At 40.8% G+C, this 15,446-nt stretch overlaps 1 protein-coding gene across 6 annotated transcripts in view; it reads left to right on the top strand.

Annotated features, from left to right (window-relative positions):
• The window catches only part of LOC113009992 (nucleoprotein TPR-like), a 34,457-nt gene that overhangs the window by 14,343 nt on the left and 4,668 nt on the right, over window positions 1-15,446 (top strand). For 4 of the 6 annotated variants that reach the window (XM_080293019.1, XM_026148731.2, XM_026148732.2 and 1 more), the window contains exons 20-46: window positions 140-280; window positions 456-660; window positions 743-939; window positions 1,030-1,170; window positions 4,574-4,690; window positions 5,195-5,398; window positions 5,588-5,778; window positions 5,993-6,140; window positions 6,848-6,985; window positions 7,801-7,932; window positions 8,087-8,217; window positions 8,438-8,648; window positions 8,734-8,883; window positions 9,223-9,315; window positions 9,468-9,572; window positions 9,763-9,975; window positions 10,310-10,348; window positions 11,084-11,278; window positions 11,448-11,559; window positions 11,672-11,865; window positions 12,546-12,616; window positions 12,803-13,002; window positions 13,147-13,353; window positions 13,485-13,612; window positions 13,935-14,006; window positions 14,577-14,792; window positions 14,867-15,065. In XM_080293019.1, coding sequence (XP_080149145.1) covers window positions 140-280; window positions 456-660; window positions 743-939; window positions 1,030-1,170; window positions 4,574-4,690; window positions 5,195-5,398; window positions 5,588-5,778; window positions 5,993-6,140; window positions 6,848-6,985; window positions 7,801-7,932; window positions 8,087-8,217; window positions 8,438-8,648; window positions 8,734-8,883; window positions 9,223-9,315; window positions 9,468-9,572; window positions 9,763-9,975; window positions 10,310-10,348; window positions 11,084-11,278; window positions 11,448-11,559; window positions 11,672-11,865; window positions 12,546-12,616; window positions 12,803-13,002; window positions 13,147-13,353; window positions 13,485-13,612; window positions 13,935-14,006; window positions 14,577-14,792; window positions 14,867-15,065 — 4,150 coding nt within the window. The remainder of the gene's footprint in view (window positions 1-139; window positions 281-455; window positions 661-742; window positions 940-1,029; window positions 1,171-4,573; window positions 4,691-5,194; window positions 5,399-5,587; window positions 5,779-5,992; window positions 6,141-6,847; window positions 6,986-7,800; window positions 7,933-8,086; window positions 8,218-8,437; window positions 8,649-8,733; window positions 8,884-9,222; window positions 9,316-9,467; window positions 9,573-9,762; window positions 9,976-10,309; window positions 10,349-11,083; window positions 11,279-11,447; window positions 11,560-11,671; window positions 11,866-12,545; window positions 12,617-12,802; window positions 13,003-13,146; window positions 13,354-13,484; window positions 13,613-13,934; window positions 14,007-14,576; window positions 14,793-14,866; window positions 15,066-15,446) is intronic. The other 2 variants (XM_026148733.2, XM_026148730.2) reach the window with 1 other exon arrangement.

The raw sequence follows: 15,446 nt of genomic DNA, 5'->3' as shown, positions 1-15,446 counted from the left end.
GGTGTATGTAAATATACCAAAGCTTTAGACTACTCTGAACACCTGTTTTGGTAGTCATCTCTTTCTCCTTCAGTATAGGTATAAAGCATGTCTAAAGTTTAAAAGTGTTAAATTCACTTTCTTGGGATGTCATGTCCAGTTGACAATGGAGCGTGCAGAAACAGAGACACGCCAGCATCTGAACAACAAGATAGAACAACTGGAGTCAGAACTGGCTTCGATGAAGACCAGACTAGAACAGGAAGTGGCACAGAGACATGCCCTTGGGCGTACTATGGACGTATGTATAATATTTGTGTTTATTTCTTTCATTGTAAACGTTGTTGGAGAGCGCATGGCTCGAGTAGACTGATAGACTGTGTGTGTGTGTGTGTGTGTGTGTGTGTGTGTGTGTGTGTGTGTGTGTTATAAGAGTTTCATTCCTTGTTCCTTTGTAACCTCCATTTGCTCTACAGGCTCAGTTGTTAGAAGCTAAGAAGCAGCTGGAGACCCAAAACACACTGCAGCAGAAGACCAGGGAGCTGCTGCGTAGCTCTGAACAGCAGGTGGCAGCACTGAAAGCCCAGCTGGCCTCTGCTACCTCCTCTGAGGCTACCACCACCTCCAGCACCACCACCACGCCAGTTACCAGGGCCGTAGGCCTCCGAGCACCGTTGAGAGGTAAGTTATTATGGCCGTACAAAGGGTTAATGTACCTGTATACTCAAAGTCAGCTGTAAAACAATAGTAATGTCTCCCACAGTGCGCTCTCCAGTCCCAGCAGCCTCCCAGCTACCCAGCCAATCAGAGCAGGAGCTCTCAGAGGTGAAAGGTCTCCTGCACAGTGTTGAGGAGAAAAAGAGTGAATTAGAGGAGCAGCTGAAGAGTGCTAATGCCTCTGTAGAGCAGTATAGATCCGTGGTGCTGACTCTGGAAGACAGTCTAGAGAAAGAGAAGGAGGTACCGCTCCTAAATACTACTAAATACTGTACTTCCTTGCTCTGTGCACCTTTTAACATACTCTCATACTGACCTTTCTTCATGCTTTAGCTACGTTCTCCTCTGGAGGTTCGTCTGAAAGAGTCGGAAGAGGTGCAGAAGCAGCTGGAGAAGAAGATTTTAGAGTTGGAGAAAATGAAGCAGCAAGAGCAAGAGGAAAGAAGAAAGGCTGTGGGTGCAGTGGAGAAACAAGTGAGTTATAATTTAACATGTGTTCTGATTAGAGATGGACCGATCCGATATTACGTATCGGTATCGGTCCGATACTGACCTAAATTACTGGATCGGATATCGGAGAAAAATAAAAAATGTAATCCGATCCATTAAATATCACGAAAGCAGCTCACAAAACTTGCAACACGCCGTAACTCACCTCAGAACGTTAGCAGTCGGAGCAGTATGCATCACGTGATAGAGCGGCTGTGGCATGCGGGACCTGTCGGTGGTCTGGATAGCATTTGGAGCTTCGCTAGCAACCTGGCATTTCATCTCCGACAAAGTTATCCCCGAGAGAAGTAAAGCAAGTGTGTAAGTCCATCTCTGAATGTTTGTAAAGCATTCCTGTGTTAAGCTTAACAAGCGACTGCCTCTCCTGCTGCTACTTCAATGGTGAAACTGCTTAACGATCAGCTGATCGGCTTTTCTGTCGCGAGTCCGTGTCTCTAGTTTGCTTTTGGCCCACTTTGCACCAGAAAGAGGAAACCAGCGGCTGAACAACAGCAGCACGTTTAAGCTTGATCAGCTGTTGTTAGAATTTATTTAATATTACTTTCTACACCAGGATCTTTTTCTACGTAGCTGACGCTGGTAACTGTGCAGGGGCGGATCTAGCAAAGTTTAGCCAGGGGGGCCGATAGGGCATTAACAGGGAAAAGGGGGCACAAAGACATACTTTTCTTTCTTATTCTCATTTAAAATGTCTAGCTTTTAATAAATAATTATCTGACACCCAAAGTTTTAATTTGATGTAAAATGAATAGAAGTCAATTACTGTATATAGTAACTATTAAATCTAATATATATACCCTAGTAAGTTATAGTACTTTTTCCTTTGGGAAGGTACCATCTGTGCAGTCTGCAATTTTGTTGAAGAAAGATGTTGAATCTATTTAATATTTCTTGAAAAATAATTGATTTCTGTGCATTTTTTTCACACTGCATCAAATTAAGGTTAATTACGTCGATTAAGCATCATGAGGTGGAGTGTGAGGGGTGGTTCCCTATTTTTTATTTATTTATTTTTGTTGTTGCTGGGAGTTGGAACCCTATTAGTTAGGTTGCTTAATATTTATGCTAAGTACTCTTTAAAATACCAGAATAGGGAGGATGGTGCAGGTCTAAGTTTATTAGATTGATCAGTATTGCTGAACTATGAAATATTTTTTTTTGCATACAGGTATAACAGAATAGCTTTAGTGTAGTTGTTGTTTTAAACTTGAGTATGAACTTATACAAAATGCAGCAAGATATTTAAAAAACAGTTTTATTGATTAAAAAACACTATATCGGATTCATATCGGTATCGGCAGATATCCAAATTTATGATATCGGTATCGGACATAAAAAAGTGGTATCGTGCCATCTCTAGTTCTGATACAAGCACACGTTTGCATATATACACTTATCAGGGATAAATGTTATAGTAATTTAGACTTTTACTGATCTCTTAGAATAGAGTGGAACAATTGAACAGCATACATCTGTAATGACTTTAAAAACAAGTGCCTGTGTGGGCAGCTGCAAAGTTGAGCTTGAAAGTGTTAATTTTGGACTAGGGGGTTCTTTCTTGGATGTCACCCACTCAGTCCACGGCTACATTAAACTTGCTTCAATGTGGACCGTGACAGTGGTGTTTCAGCAGTTTCCGGGCTTGAGCCTTGGAGGTTCTTGTGTTAGTTTGCCATGGTCTGGAAAAAGACACACTGAATAACTTGAATTTGAACAAAATTTGGAATCTACATTTGTTTAGAAATTGCTCCACTAAACCTTCCCGACTTGTGTAAATCTATAATTTCTTAGATCTTTGCTGAATTTCTGGCACTTTCCCATTGTTGTATATTGGTCAATCTAATTTTCATTTCAGACAAATACATTTTTATGCTGGCAAAGAAAAACTAGCAGTTAGAGTCAATCATGATGACCAATGAGAAGTAAATAGGCTTTGACTGTGTCAAGTTAAAATACATTGTAGAACCTTTGTAAAACATTTAAGTCAGTGTTTGTATATTTGAGCCTGTGTGTATAATTTTTGTCCCTGTGTTGATTTCTTTTACGTCATTACGGCTGTATGCCAAATTTACCATCACATTCACACCCATGATGTCAACTTCTGACCACAGCTGTAAATGTTGACTCGATGTCGACTTCAAGATTCTACCATACGTACAATACAAAGGCAACAAGAAACGTGAAAAAATAAGCCAGGCAGTCACAAACTATTTGCACATTTGTATATAAGGTGCTTTTCAAAAATGCTTTAACAGAGCATCAGCTATTTCTACTCTCATGGCAATGATCATTAACTGGCAGCCACATGATTAATTGTGTATGCCATTGTCACTAGGAAAGTAAGCCCTGAAGATGGCTTAATTCAGGTTTTTCTACTAATCCCTATACCGTGTGTTTTATCGTCTGCATCCCAAATCAGTACCCAACTGAGGACCCACTTGGTGTAGGAATGGGTAATATGGCCCAAACACGATATTTCAGAGTATTACCACGATAGCGATAAATTTGCCAAAATACAGAAAAAATTGGTTGTTATTCATTTGACAAAATAAACGTAACACATTGACTTGAAATATTCTATGAAAACTACCTTAAAAAGTGCAATAACTTTAAGAAGTATAAAACTAATTTCTCCCCCTGCTCTTTGCCTCAGACTGAGGTAAGGCTGTCATACTACTTGACTATAAATCTGTGGTTAGTACATAGTAATTCACAGATAACAATGAGTCTGGGAGTGCCGTCTTGAAATCATATCATATCTTTTGGCAAACAAATGGTGACAGTTTGGGTAATATCGTCTATGTCCAGGTGAATAGAATCAACCTTTTGGGATTTACTTACCTGGATCATTGAGAATGCATCAAGTCATGCAACTGGCGAGAGACTTGGTGATGCCATGCTGAACTAGCTTACTTTGTTTTAGTTTGTAGCATTAGCTGCAGAGCTTTCCTCCCAGGCTTTCAGACATTCCTGATACAGGCTTGGGTGCTGATGCTTAAGAAGGTGAAATAAGTTAGAGATATTTCCCCCCTTCGACATTACAGGCTTTTTGCACTGGTCTGTTGTGTATATGCTGGTTTGTATCTAAAATAATTCCACACCACTAAAGTAGCTGCTCTTTTGGGAATTGAATCTCCAGCAGTAACGCTTCCAGCCATGTTTGCCTTCACCATCACAACTTTAATAACTTTGTGCTGCATGACCCACGTGAGCATAATTATTATGAATGATATGACAAATTAGTCACCAACAATTATTTGTTTTTAAAATGCAAATTATAGAATAAGCTCAATTGTTCAGGCACATATAGATCCACGGACAACTTGATAATGCAATGACCGTAATCTCCTATACTCTCTTTGTACAGGTGTGTGAGCTGCAACGCAGTCTGAAGGCCAGTCGGGTAGAGCAACAGGAGGCTCTGGAGAGGGCAGCTGCTGCTGTAACTCTGGAGCAGAAGGCTGTGCAGGACAGTCTGCTGCAGGTACACACACGTGCATTGATTAATATACTTGGTTTCTACTGTACTCCTACCAGTTTTTACCCTTCAGCTGTAAAAAGGTGGTGGGGTATTGTCATCACCCCACCACCAACTCATAAACAAGGCAACGTACATCTTGGATTAGCTTGAATCTTAGTGACCTTGACCTAATTTTCAGAAATTCTTGTGAATTTCATAACTCAAAAAAGAAGTTATCTAGATTTTCAAATTGATAACATAGGTGCATCTACTGAAATTCTTGAAGGAGTTTGAGGTCAAGGTCACTGAGATTCAAGTACAGACTAAGTTTTCCAAAACTCTTGTGGACTTTATAACTTGACAACAAGGTGATGTAGGATTTTGAAAATGATATCATAAGTGTGTCTACTAGGAGGCTGAGGGGTAACGCTGGTGGTTGCCAGTATTTTCTTTTTAATTTTTGCCTACAGTAAGAAAACCACACTTGACATGCAACTGAAGGTCCCTCCCCTTCTCTTCTCCTGTCAGACTAAGCTAGCTGGAGAGGCACAGGCTAAGTATGAGCGGGAGCTAATGCTTCATGCTGCTGATGTGGAGGCTCTACAGGAACTGAAGAAAAAATTCCAACAAGGAGCAGCACAAAAGATGGAGTTAGAGGAGGAATTGAAGAAGACCACCTCCCTCCTGCAGGAGAAAACTGCAGCCTGGAGTACAGCAGAGAAAAAGCTGAAGGTAGAACAACAACCCAATAATCTTAATCGGGCAAGCTAACATCCCTCTTTTTACACAGGTCTGAATAACTGTTTGAGATATATAAAGTTGAACAAACCACATTATGAATCTTAGTTTAAGAAAATTAAAATGTAATTAGAAGACTGTTTGTGAATGATCGTAACAGTCCTTACTATGACTGTCATTCAGGAGGATCTGTCAAATCAGAGCCGTCACTGTGAGGAGTTGGGAAAGCAGAATTCCCTCCTGCATGAACAAATGGATGAAATAGCTGCTAAGAGCCGCCAGCTGCAACAACAACAACAGCAGCAACCGCAGCAGCTTGACTTGTCATTCAGTGAGGAAGGAAAGACCACTGAGCAAATACTAGAAATACTCAGGTACTGTAACACGAGCTGGTTGATCAGTGTTTGTGTTATTGTGTATTGAAAGTATTGAAATAGCTGACACTGCAGTTTATTTTATAATAGAGTATGTAAACATCGTTACCTCTGAAGCACCTTATGATGAAATGAAATTCTAATAATTCTTTCATTATAAATCTTTTACTTGTTCAAAGTAGAACTGAGTGTAAAATGTGCGTTTGCGGTGCAGGTTTGTGCGGCGGGAAAAGGATATCGCTATAGCGCAATGTGAGGCGTCTGACGGAGAGGCTCTTCGTTACAAACAGCAAGTGGAACACCAAGAGAGAGAATTAAAGGAACTACAAGAAACCCTAAATGCTGAGAGGGAGAAGATGCAGGTATGAGTTGGGGGAGTGTTTGATCTGTTTTACCTTTGATCAAATAACATATCTTGATCCATGCTCAATCATCCAGGTAAGTAAATCCCAAGAAGTCACTTGGATGAGTGATGAGATGTTTCTCCCATTGAAAACGCTACGTCCAGATGAACAGAATCAACCTTTTGGGATCAAATAACGTAGTCAATTAAAAGCTGGTGTATATAGTGTGGTGACTGTAGATTAGTTAGATTAGTGAAGCTGTGACACCAATATAGTGGGAGGTCCTGGTTTTTGTTGCCGTAAGAGTCACCTCTTGCCTCACTTGAAACACCATAATGCTGTAACTTTAGCCGAGTAAATGTAAATAATATCAGTTTGCTCAAAAAACAAAACAACAAGTTATTTTTGGAGGAAAAAGAGGCCTTGATTAATATTTGAGAATCTACTACAGAATGAAGAGCTTCATTATACTTTGTAAAACTTTACTTCCACAAATTTGTTACTATGCAACTTCTTGAACACTGTGAGGTTGATAGTCAGTTCAGAAACTTGTATTGTAAGTACAGAGCGTCCGTACCGGATTTAGCAAGAAAGAGTGTTTTTTTGTTTTTTGTTTTTAAAAATAAGCAGCAAGTAGGATGCTAGTGTGACTTTTAAATGTGCAAAGGACATAATAGAGAATACTGTTTGTTACTTCTCTGTATATGTTTCTTCCTCTATGTCAGGCTACAGCAAAAACTCTAGTGCAGCAGGAAGAGCAGCTAAAGAAGATGGAGACTATCAGTGCTCTTCGAGAAACCAACAAGATGCTCAAAATGGACCGAGATAAACTGGAGCAAGAACTGCAGCAAGCTCAGGCTAAAGTGAGTTTGCACTGCACTGCATGTCACCATTTGTCTTCATGTTTGTCTTGGCCAGTTCCATCTTCTTTTTTTCTAACTGTAACCTTTCTCTCCAAGAGCTATAACTGACAAAATAACTTATCTTCAATGCATAATATTTTCAAAAAAAAAAAAGATTGAACGTTACAATCTGCAATAATAAACAGCTGAAGAGAAATGGCTCTGCTACTGGAAACAAGTTCAAATAACGTACCCCCCTTTACCTGACATACTTCACCTTAAGCAGTTGCAGCAAATTTCTATAACAAAATGTTGTGGAGTCAGTTACAATACAGATCGTCACTACACCATACCTGGAAGCCTACTGCAACTACTCTTGTGTACAGTATATACCACGTTGGTTACTTTTTGTGCTGCTGCAATATTATCAGGCAGTTCTATTTATATCCGTCAATAAGAGGCAAGAAGCCGCTGCTATGTTCTCCTAAACAATAGATGCCACCGCTCGAGCATTATCACAACATAAGCACTTGTATAGGAAGGGAGGAAGTCAAAACCAGAAGAAATGACTTTTTTCCCCCCACAAAGTTACAAGTTTTCAAACTGTAGCAATATCGCACTGTAATTGTATATATCTCTAAGCTTCTGTACTGGAATGTCATTAAAATGGCAGTAAAAAACCAACACGATCGTATACTTGTGTCTTCAACCGAGCTTTGCAAAGTGCCAAGTTACAGAAATCAAAAGGTGCACATCAGCTGAAGTGATACAAATACAGAGAGTCTGGTGTCAAACATGCAGCAAGCTTTAAAACGCCCAACATTGTGTCTCACCAGATCACAAAACTCCAGTCAGACATCAGCCCTCTGCATCACTCTCTGTCTGTGCTGTCAGAGAAGAATGGCTCCCTGCAGGCTGACAAGAGGCTGTTGGAGGAAGACTTTAAACGATTAAAAGCAAAAAATCAGGTAATGCCACTCTGTGGAGGAGGTTGAGTACATGTGTAAATGCTTTTTTTCTCTCTCTCTCATTTCTGTAACATAGTGGCTCCATAGTGTAGTAGTTTATACATTCAGTCAGCAAGCAAAAGATTTAGAAGATTTGTGATTTTGATTTTTACAGCAACTGATCAGCCAACAGAAAGACGGTGATGTTGAGGAGAGACAGAAACTCACCACGGAGAGAGAGGCTCAACAGAAGCGCATCACACAGCTGGCTGAGGAGACAGCCAAGCTGAAGGCTGAGCTGGCCAGGTAGAGCAACACACACAGGCTTACACCTGTTAAATACACTAACGCCACAAAGGTGAACTGAACGGTACTTTCCCAACTCTAGTTTCTTTTGTGTGGTTTGTACCAGACTTTTGCAGTTTTGCTGCCTAAGTGATCGGAACCTAATTTCCAGCAACTCAGTAGAAAATTGATCAATGCATCCAAAAAAATAACCTTACACAGATGATTATGTGTGAATCAGATCCAGTGCGAGTGGAAATTCAGCTCAGTCGCAGCTACATGGCCTCAGAGAGTCTGTTGCCCGCCTGACGTCCGAAAGAGACTCTCTGAAGAAAGACCTGGAAACAAAAAACAATGACATTGTGGAGAAGAACAAGACCATAACCCAGGTGAAGAAGATTGGACGACGCTATAAAACCCAGTACGAGGAGCTCAAAGCCCAGCATGACAAGGTGCGGCGATAGGTTTGTGGAAACGGTTTGGACCCATTGACCGTGGAGAACAACTGCAATGGGGATTTATGTTTGTCTTTTCCAGCTGGTCAGTGAAACAGCTACTAAAGCAGGAAGCGAGGTGGCTCCAAACCAGGAGGTACAGCAGGAGTTGAATAAAGCTCAGGAGCAGCTCAGCAAGACCCAGGAGGAGCTGAGTGCCCTGAAAGGAGAAGTGCAGAAAAAACAGGAGGAGGTGAGCAAAGTTAAACATGACCAGCGCAAGTCTTTATTTTTTTTCCCAACTTAATTTTTTATCATATTTACCAAAAAATAAAAAAAGGCTCATGGAGGGATTTAAGATATTTGGAACAAAAAAGTTCTGCTCTATGCATCTAGATCAATTCCTATCCAGTTAATCAGCAGTCCACCCAAATAACTTTGATACTTAATGATTGAAGTCAATTCAGAGCAAAAAATATCTCCTAGTTTTATTTATCACACATAATTATGTGTGATATTTATGTGTATTGAGATACACAGAGATGCAATAGTGGTTCTGTTTCTTTTAGTTTAATTGTCAGTTTTTCACCAGGCCCAGAAGTCCCTGCAGGAGCTGGAAAGAGCCCAGAAGGAAAACCAGCAGCTCAAGGAAAAGGTCCAGGAGGTCCAAAACCAGCTGACACAGGTACGGTTTGACAAAGTTAGGTGAAACTGCCTGTAAGTCTTTATTCACAGATGGGAAAAATGAACACCATATTCAGATAGCTGCTAGCTCAGATAGCAGATAGCGTGTAGATTCATCATGACATTGGCTCTGTCATGTCTTTGATCCTACAGCTCCAGTCCCAGCTGTCCCAGACCCAGACTCAACTGCAGCAGAATCAGAACCAACTAACCCAAAATCAGAAAGAGCTTCAACAAGCTAAGAGTCACACCCAGCAGGTGAGAATTCTTGCAGGAACAGGGATTTTACCTATTTGCTAGATTTGTGGTTGACCTTTTATTTATTTGGACTATTGGTCTAAAGACTGTTAATGCACATGAGCTCCATCACCAGATCTAAAAGAATCCCAGCCAGTATCTGAGAATAGGCCTACAGTAACCACATTACCTGCTTCATTTTTTCTTAAAGGTGCAGAACCAGTTAAAAACAGCTCAGTCTCAAGCTCAAGCCCGTCAGAACCAGATTCAGCAGCTCCAAAGGGAGCTTCAGCAGGCTAAAGAAACCCTTCAGCAGAACCTCACCAGTCAGAAAGAGCTTCAGCAGACCCACCAAACCAGCCAACAGAGCCACGACCAGGAAATCTCTAGCCTCAAGACTGCTCTGAGCCAAGCAGAGAGTAAGGTGAGCAACAATTATTAACAATGTGAGGTCATGTGATGATGTGATGACCCCCCAACTCTGTGATGTCAAAGAGTTATCTTTTTTTTTTCTGGTGCTGATATGCACCAAAACTATTTTTGACAAAACAAATTCTTTGCACATTTCACATCTTCATGTAATATTTGTGTAAATATTGTCCTAGTATGATAAAAGGCTCAGTTTACATCACAACAGTTTACTTCTGCAGTCTGACAGCTTGGTGATGAGCCTTCTTCTTTTAACAGTATGTAGTATTTTTGTCATATTTGCAGTAAACTAACAAGTAGTTTCTGTATCTGTGCTTACCTCCTAACAGGTGACTGAGCTTCAAGGCCAGTTGGAGAGCTTGCAGAAGGTTAGGAAAGAGATCAACATCATTCAATCAATTTTCAGTGGATTAGTAATGCCAGTCATATCCCCTTGTATTTTTACCTCTGTTATGTGATCGTCTTCAATCAAAAACAACGTGGTTTTCCGTTTGTGCTAAACAGATCAAGTTGCAGGAAGACTGAATCTGACAAATTGTTAAAGTAGTGAGTGAAGGTTGTGTTGGTGTGGCCAAAAAGGGTAGAGCAACAAACATAAAAACCAGACTTTGACTTTGACTGTAGTTGAAACCAATAGTAAATACAGGATTATTTGGTTTACACTTAACAACTGTCAGTCAGAGTTTGGTTACAACAACTACTTGGTTATTTGTGAGAAAAGGTTCTAGTTTGTGTTAAAGTAGACTTCACAATGTTATTTTAAAAAGGCCTTTCTACCAGACAGACCTGAAGGGAAACCTTTGCCATGAGCAGTCTTTTTTCCCCAAGTGGCAAAGTGATGACACTGAATACTCGAATAGTTTGTTTGTTTTTTGCTTTTTTACTGTAATCGTCTAAACACTAACCAAGCAAGTAGTCAATTTGAGGAAGAAGACTATATTAGGAACTATGAGTTGTTAATTAATGTCCTCTTCTTTCCTTTAAAATGTTATTTAACATAATACTTTTTTCTCAGTGAAATTTGGAGAAAAAGATTTAGGCAATTTAAATGTCTTGCATAAAATGGTATTTTAATCTTTTTGGCACGTTTACCTCCCCTTCAGATGGTTGTTGAGCGTGAAGCAGACATAAAACATCTGAAGGAGCAGCTAACTGAAGCCAAACAAGCTAATGAAGCAAGCCGAACCGCACAGGCCAGCCAAAACCAGAGTTCCCAGTCTGTCCACTCAAGTGATGCTACCGCAGCTGCTGAGGCAAACCAGGCACAACAAGAGGAGCTTGCAAAACTCAGACAGGAGGTATCTGAGAATCCTACATACTCCAAACTACATTCAAGTCCAACTGTCGTTCGATTTCCCTCCATAATCGTTTAATGCAAGCACAGTCTCTTATGTTGAATTTTACGCACTAAATTAAAATTAGATGTTGTGAAAGCAGTTTTTTTTTTTTTATGAATGTTTTCGCTAGCTATCCGAGAGCAAAATCAGAGAGGAGCAGCTCAAACAGCAGATGGCCGACAAAGAGGAAAAAACTAAGAAGGCCTTCCTGGGAGCCAAGACCAAAATCAACCAGCTAAACAGTGAGCTCAGAAAAACACTATAATATGAAAATCTGCTGACAAATATCACCAAACAAACAAGCAAATATGCTTAGCGTGACTAAAATTTGTGACTTGCTTCCTTTACCTTCAGGTGCTAAAGAGCAGCTCAGTCAGGAGGTAGAAGAACTGAAGCAGAGTAAAGAGGAGCTGGAGGTGAGAATGAATGCCCTCAAATCTCAGTATGAAGGACGACTTCTTCGGCTGGACAGAGAGCTTAGGGAACGGAGAGAGACACAAACGCACTCTGACACCAGAGAAGAAACACAGGACCAGAGTGGAGCTAAGGTACAGGATGGACTTGAAGGCACACATTACATAGAGCATGTTTTGAAAAAACTCACCCTTTTCTTGTTATAATTGTCTAAAGGTATGCTAAAACTCAGATTTGTTATTTTAATGTGCATGCATGTTTGTATGTCGCAAAATTAAGAAGAAAGCCAAAGTGGTATAAAAAAACCTTCTTTACAAGCTAAGATGAAAATATTACAGAAGCAAAGTGTGACTGACTGTGCTAGACCAACACCAGAAATAGAGCCTTTATTATGGATAACATAACCCATCATTTTGTGTTATTACAATAGTATTTCTATGAATATTTAAATATTTTATTTTTCAAAATGTTCCAAAATTCAAATTATGAAACCTTGTTTGTCTTAAAATTGAGGTTTTAACAATACAGATATTTTACAAATGGTTATATTTTTAAAATTACAAATTGTATGCTTTAAGTATTTGCAAATTTCTAAAAATATCGTTTTAAAAATACTCTGGAAACAATATTTTACAACTTTGAGAAAGTGTTTTGTTTTTTTTTCCCCCGAGGAATTGAATAATTTTTTGTCTAAATTCCAACAGTAAAAAAAAAAAACGCATTTTTTCCTGTAATTAGTTTGCTTTGGCTTTGCTAAATTTATTTCCATCATGTGATTGTGGTAATGATCAAGAACACACCTGTTTGTCCTTAGATGGGTGATCAGACGAGGTCTGCAGACCAGAGACAGATATCGTTGAAGAGTCCTGCACAAGACAGAGGAAGGTAAACTATAAATTGCTCTGAATGATTGTAAACGTTTCATACAATGTCAAGTCAGTGGACGTAATGAGGCTGTAGTTTGATGAACTTAAAAACCACATTACAAAGACGCCAGTATGAACTCTCAAAGCCTGAAAGAGAGCTTTTCTAAATGTAGAACAGACACAACAAATCGCTTTTCTCCATCAGTTCCACTCTGTCTGAGCCTCCAACTGCCAACATCCGACCCACCCCAAGTACTCCATCTCCTAGCAACAAGCCAAGTCCCTCTCCTGGCAGCAAGGCCACGCCTCGAGCCAGCATCCGTCCTTTGGTTACCCTGGCAACTGTCCCTGTCCCAACACCTATGGCCACAGTAATGCCGACCACACAGACTGAAAGCCAAGAGGGTAAGAACAAGAAGGCCACCCATTCAACAATTTTCTTCTAGAAGAAGACAACTGAAATAAAAGTAGATCTCTGTTGGAGATGCGCTTTGAGATTTTGAAGCAGTATGTGTCAGTATATGTCAAAGTGAAATGTGTTTCTCCTAGCAGTGCTGATGAATACATCAGCCTCTGTGCACTCTACCAGCTCCAGTATGGTGAATGCACCCACCTCCATATCTCAGCCAAGCAGCACTCAGGCCACAGCGTTTGTTCAGCCCACTCAGCAGCAGGCAGCCAGTCAGGATGCAGGGCCCAGCGTGGAGGCAGAGCGGCCATCTACATCCTCATCCCCCTCCTCTCTGAGTGTAACAGGTCAGAAAGAGAAGCCTGAAACTTTACTCACAAAACACCTCAACAGTAAAAAAAACTAAATATAGTACTGAAAATGTTGATGGTCAGATTCTTAACTGAGGTCCTGGTGTGTTTTTGTGATGCCACTAAAGCATCTTCAAAGCGAAGCAGAGATGATGATGATGATGATGATGAGGAGGAAGAAGAAAGCAGACCCGAGAGCTCACACACACCTCCAACCACCAAAAAGCTACGCCTCAAAGCAACAGCAGCAATGCAGGTAAACACAAAAACCCAGAAACTAGAAATAGAAGTGCTGTCATTCTTAAACTGTTAGTTCTAGGGTATCTTATGTTGTGTGAATGCTGATTAAAGACAGACCTGTTCCAGGCCACTTGAGTTTTGCAAACTGATGAAAGTCTGGGAATTTTAACTGATGTCACGAAGAAAAGTCCAGAGCTTCCTATTCGATATCTGCAGTAGGAGCCATTTTAATCTGTTGTGTCAAAACCTCAAAAGCTTGGCACGACATTATCAGTTGTTTTGTTGTCTGTGTGTGTTTAATAAATGTAAGTCAAACTATGGCCCTTGGTGTGTTTCAGGTGGAAGGTGATGAGGAGATGGAAGGAGAGCTCAGAGATGAAGAACGGCAGGATTCACCAGATGATAATCAGGTCTGTTGTCAAGTCAACTCTTCTGGTTCAAGTAAATGTTGGTTGTCATATGACCATAGAACTTAAAGTTAGTCGTTAGCTGATAGCTAGTTATCTCTGCTGATTTCTAAATGCAGAGATGCTTTTGAAAGCAGCTACTTTACCTGATTTTCCAGCTCTAGCCAATGAAAAGGCTGCTTCTGGATAGTTTCTTCAGAAACACAGTATTCAGGCCTTTGGTTCATCTTTCCACTGCCAAGTTACATTTAAGATTTCAGATGCACAGCATGGTGAACAATTCACAATTATAAACCGTATTTCTGAAATGGGTGACTAAAAGCTGTCTTGTGTAAGTTGTAACATGCAGTGGGTGTGATTTACATCTATTCTGCACATCTTGTTCAAAATCGGGTATGCAGAGGATATTTACCTTAAACACTTGCATGATGCTATGATGTTGGAATATAAAGAGCACATTAAAAAATAAAAAGGCTCACACAACTGAAATGTCTTGTCAGATTGTTTGCATATGAACACAAACAGGCCTGCAAAGGTGTGTGATAAGACCTGATTTTTATGTTTGGGATGTAGGAGCTCCCAGAACAGAGCTTCCCAGTCTTATCGGGGGACGACAAGGAAAGTGAGGAAGAGGGCGTGTCCCAGTCCGTTCCCACTGACCTGATGTCCTCCCAGGGCTCTGCCATCATCCGAGATGTGATTGTGATCGACACCGACAGCGAGAGCCGCGAGAGTAAAGATGGAGAGGAGAAGGAGGAGGAGGAAGAGGAGGAAGAAGAAGATGATGAGGTGCTGCTGCTTTTCACTACCATTTTTGAGTTTTAATCTAATGGCAGGTGTTAATTTCTAACTTTGTCTGTTAGTATAAAGAGGATGAGGATGATGATGAAGATGACAATGATGCTGCTGACAGCGGAATGAGAGCGGGAGAGGAAAGTAACGAGGACAGCGGAGAGGCCGAAGAGCAGAGGCGGGAGGAACTGACAGAAGGCACTAACACTGAAGAGAGTGTGTGTGGAGCACCCTCAGGCTCACAGCACCCCAGTGAGCCAACAGCCAGTGGTGAGCACCAAGGCCAGCTTACATCTCATTTCATGGTCAAAGGAGCTTGCAAAGAAAAGCGTCTGGACTTCTTTAAGTTACTTGAAGACGTTTCACCTCTCATCCGAGAAGCTTCTTCAGTTCTAAGGTCAAATGGTGGAGAGTCCCAGATATAAACCTAGTGGGAGTTTCCCCCCACAGAGGGACAAAAGGACCCCCTGATGATCCTCTAATCGCCTGAGCCAAGGTGTGAAACTGGGTGTGGGTCCCAATCAGCCAGAGTTTCGGGTGAGTTCATTGTGAAACCTGGCCCCACCTTATCATGCGAATTCCTGAGATCAGATGGCCCAGGATGTGAGTGGGCATTAAGGTGTCTGGGGAGGGAACTCAAAACTGGATTAT

This window comes from Astatotilapia calliptera, chromosome 18 (genome assembly GCF_964374335.1).
Source record: "Astatotilapia calliptera chromosome 18, fAstCal68.1, whole genome shotgun sequence".
Lineage (NCBI taxonomy): Eukaryota > Metazoa > Chordata > Actinopteri > Cichliformes > Cichlidae > Astatotilapia > Astatotilapia calliptera.
The sequence above is the reverse complement of the archived record's forward strand: the minus strand, read 5'-3'. Positions and strand labels throughout refer to the sequence as shown.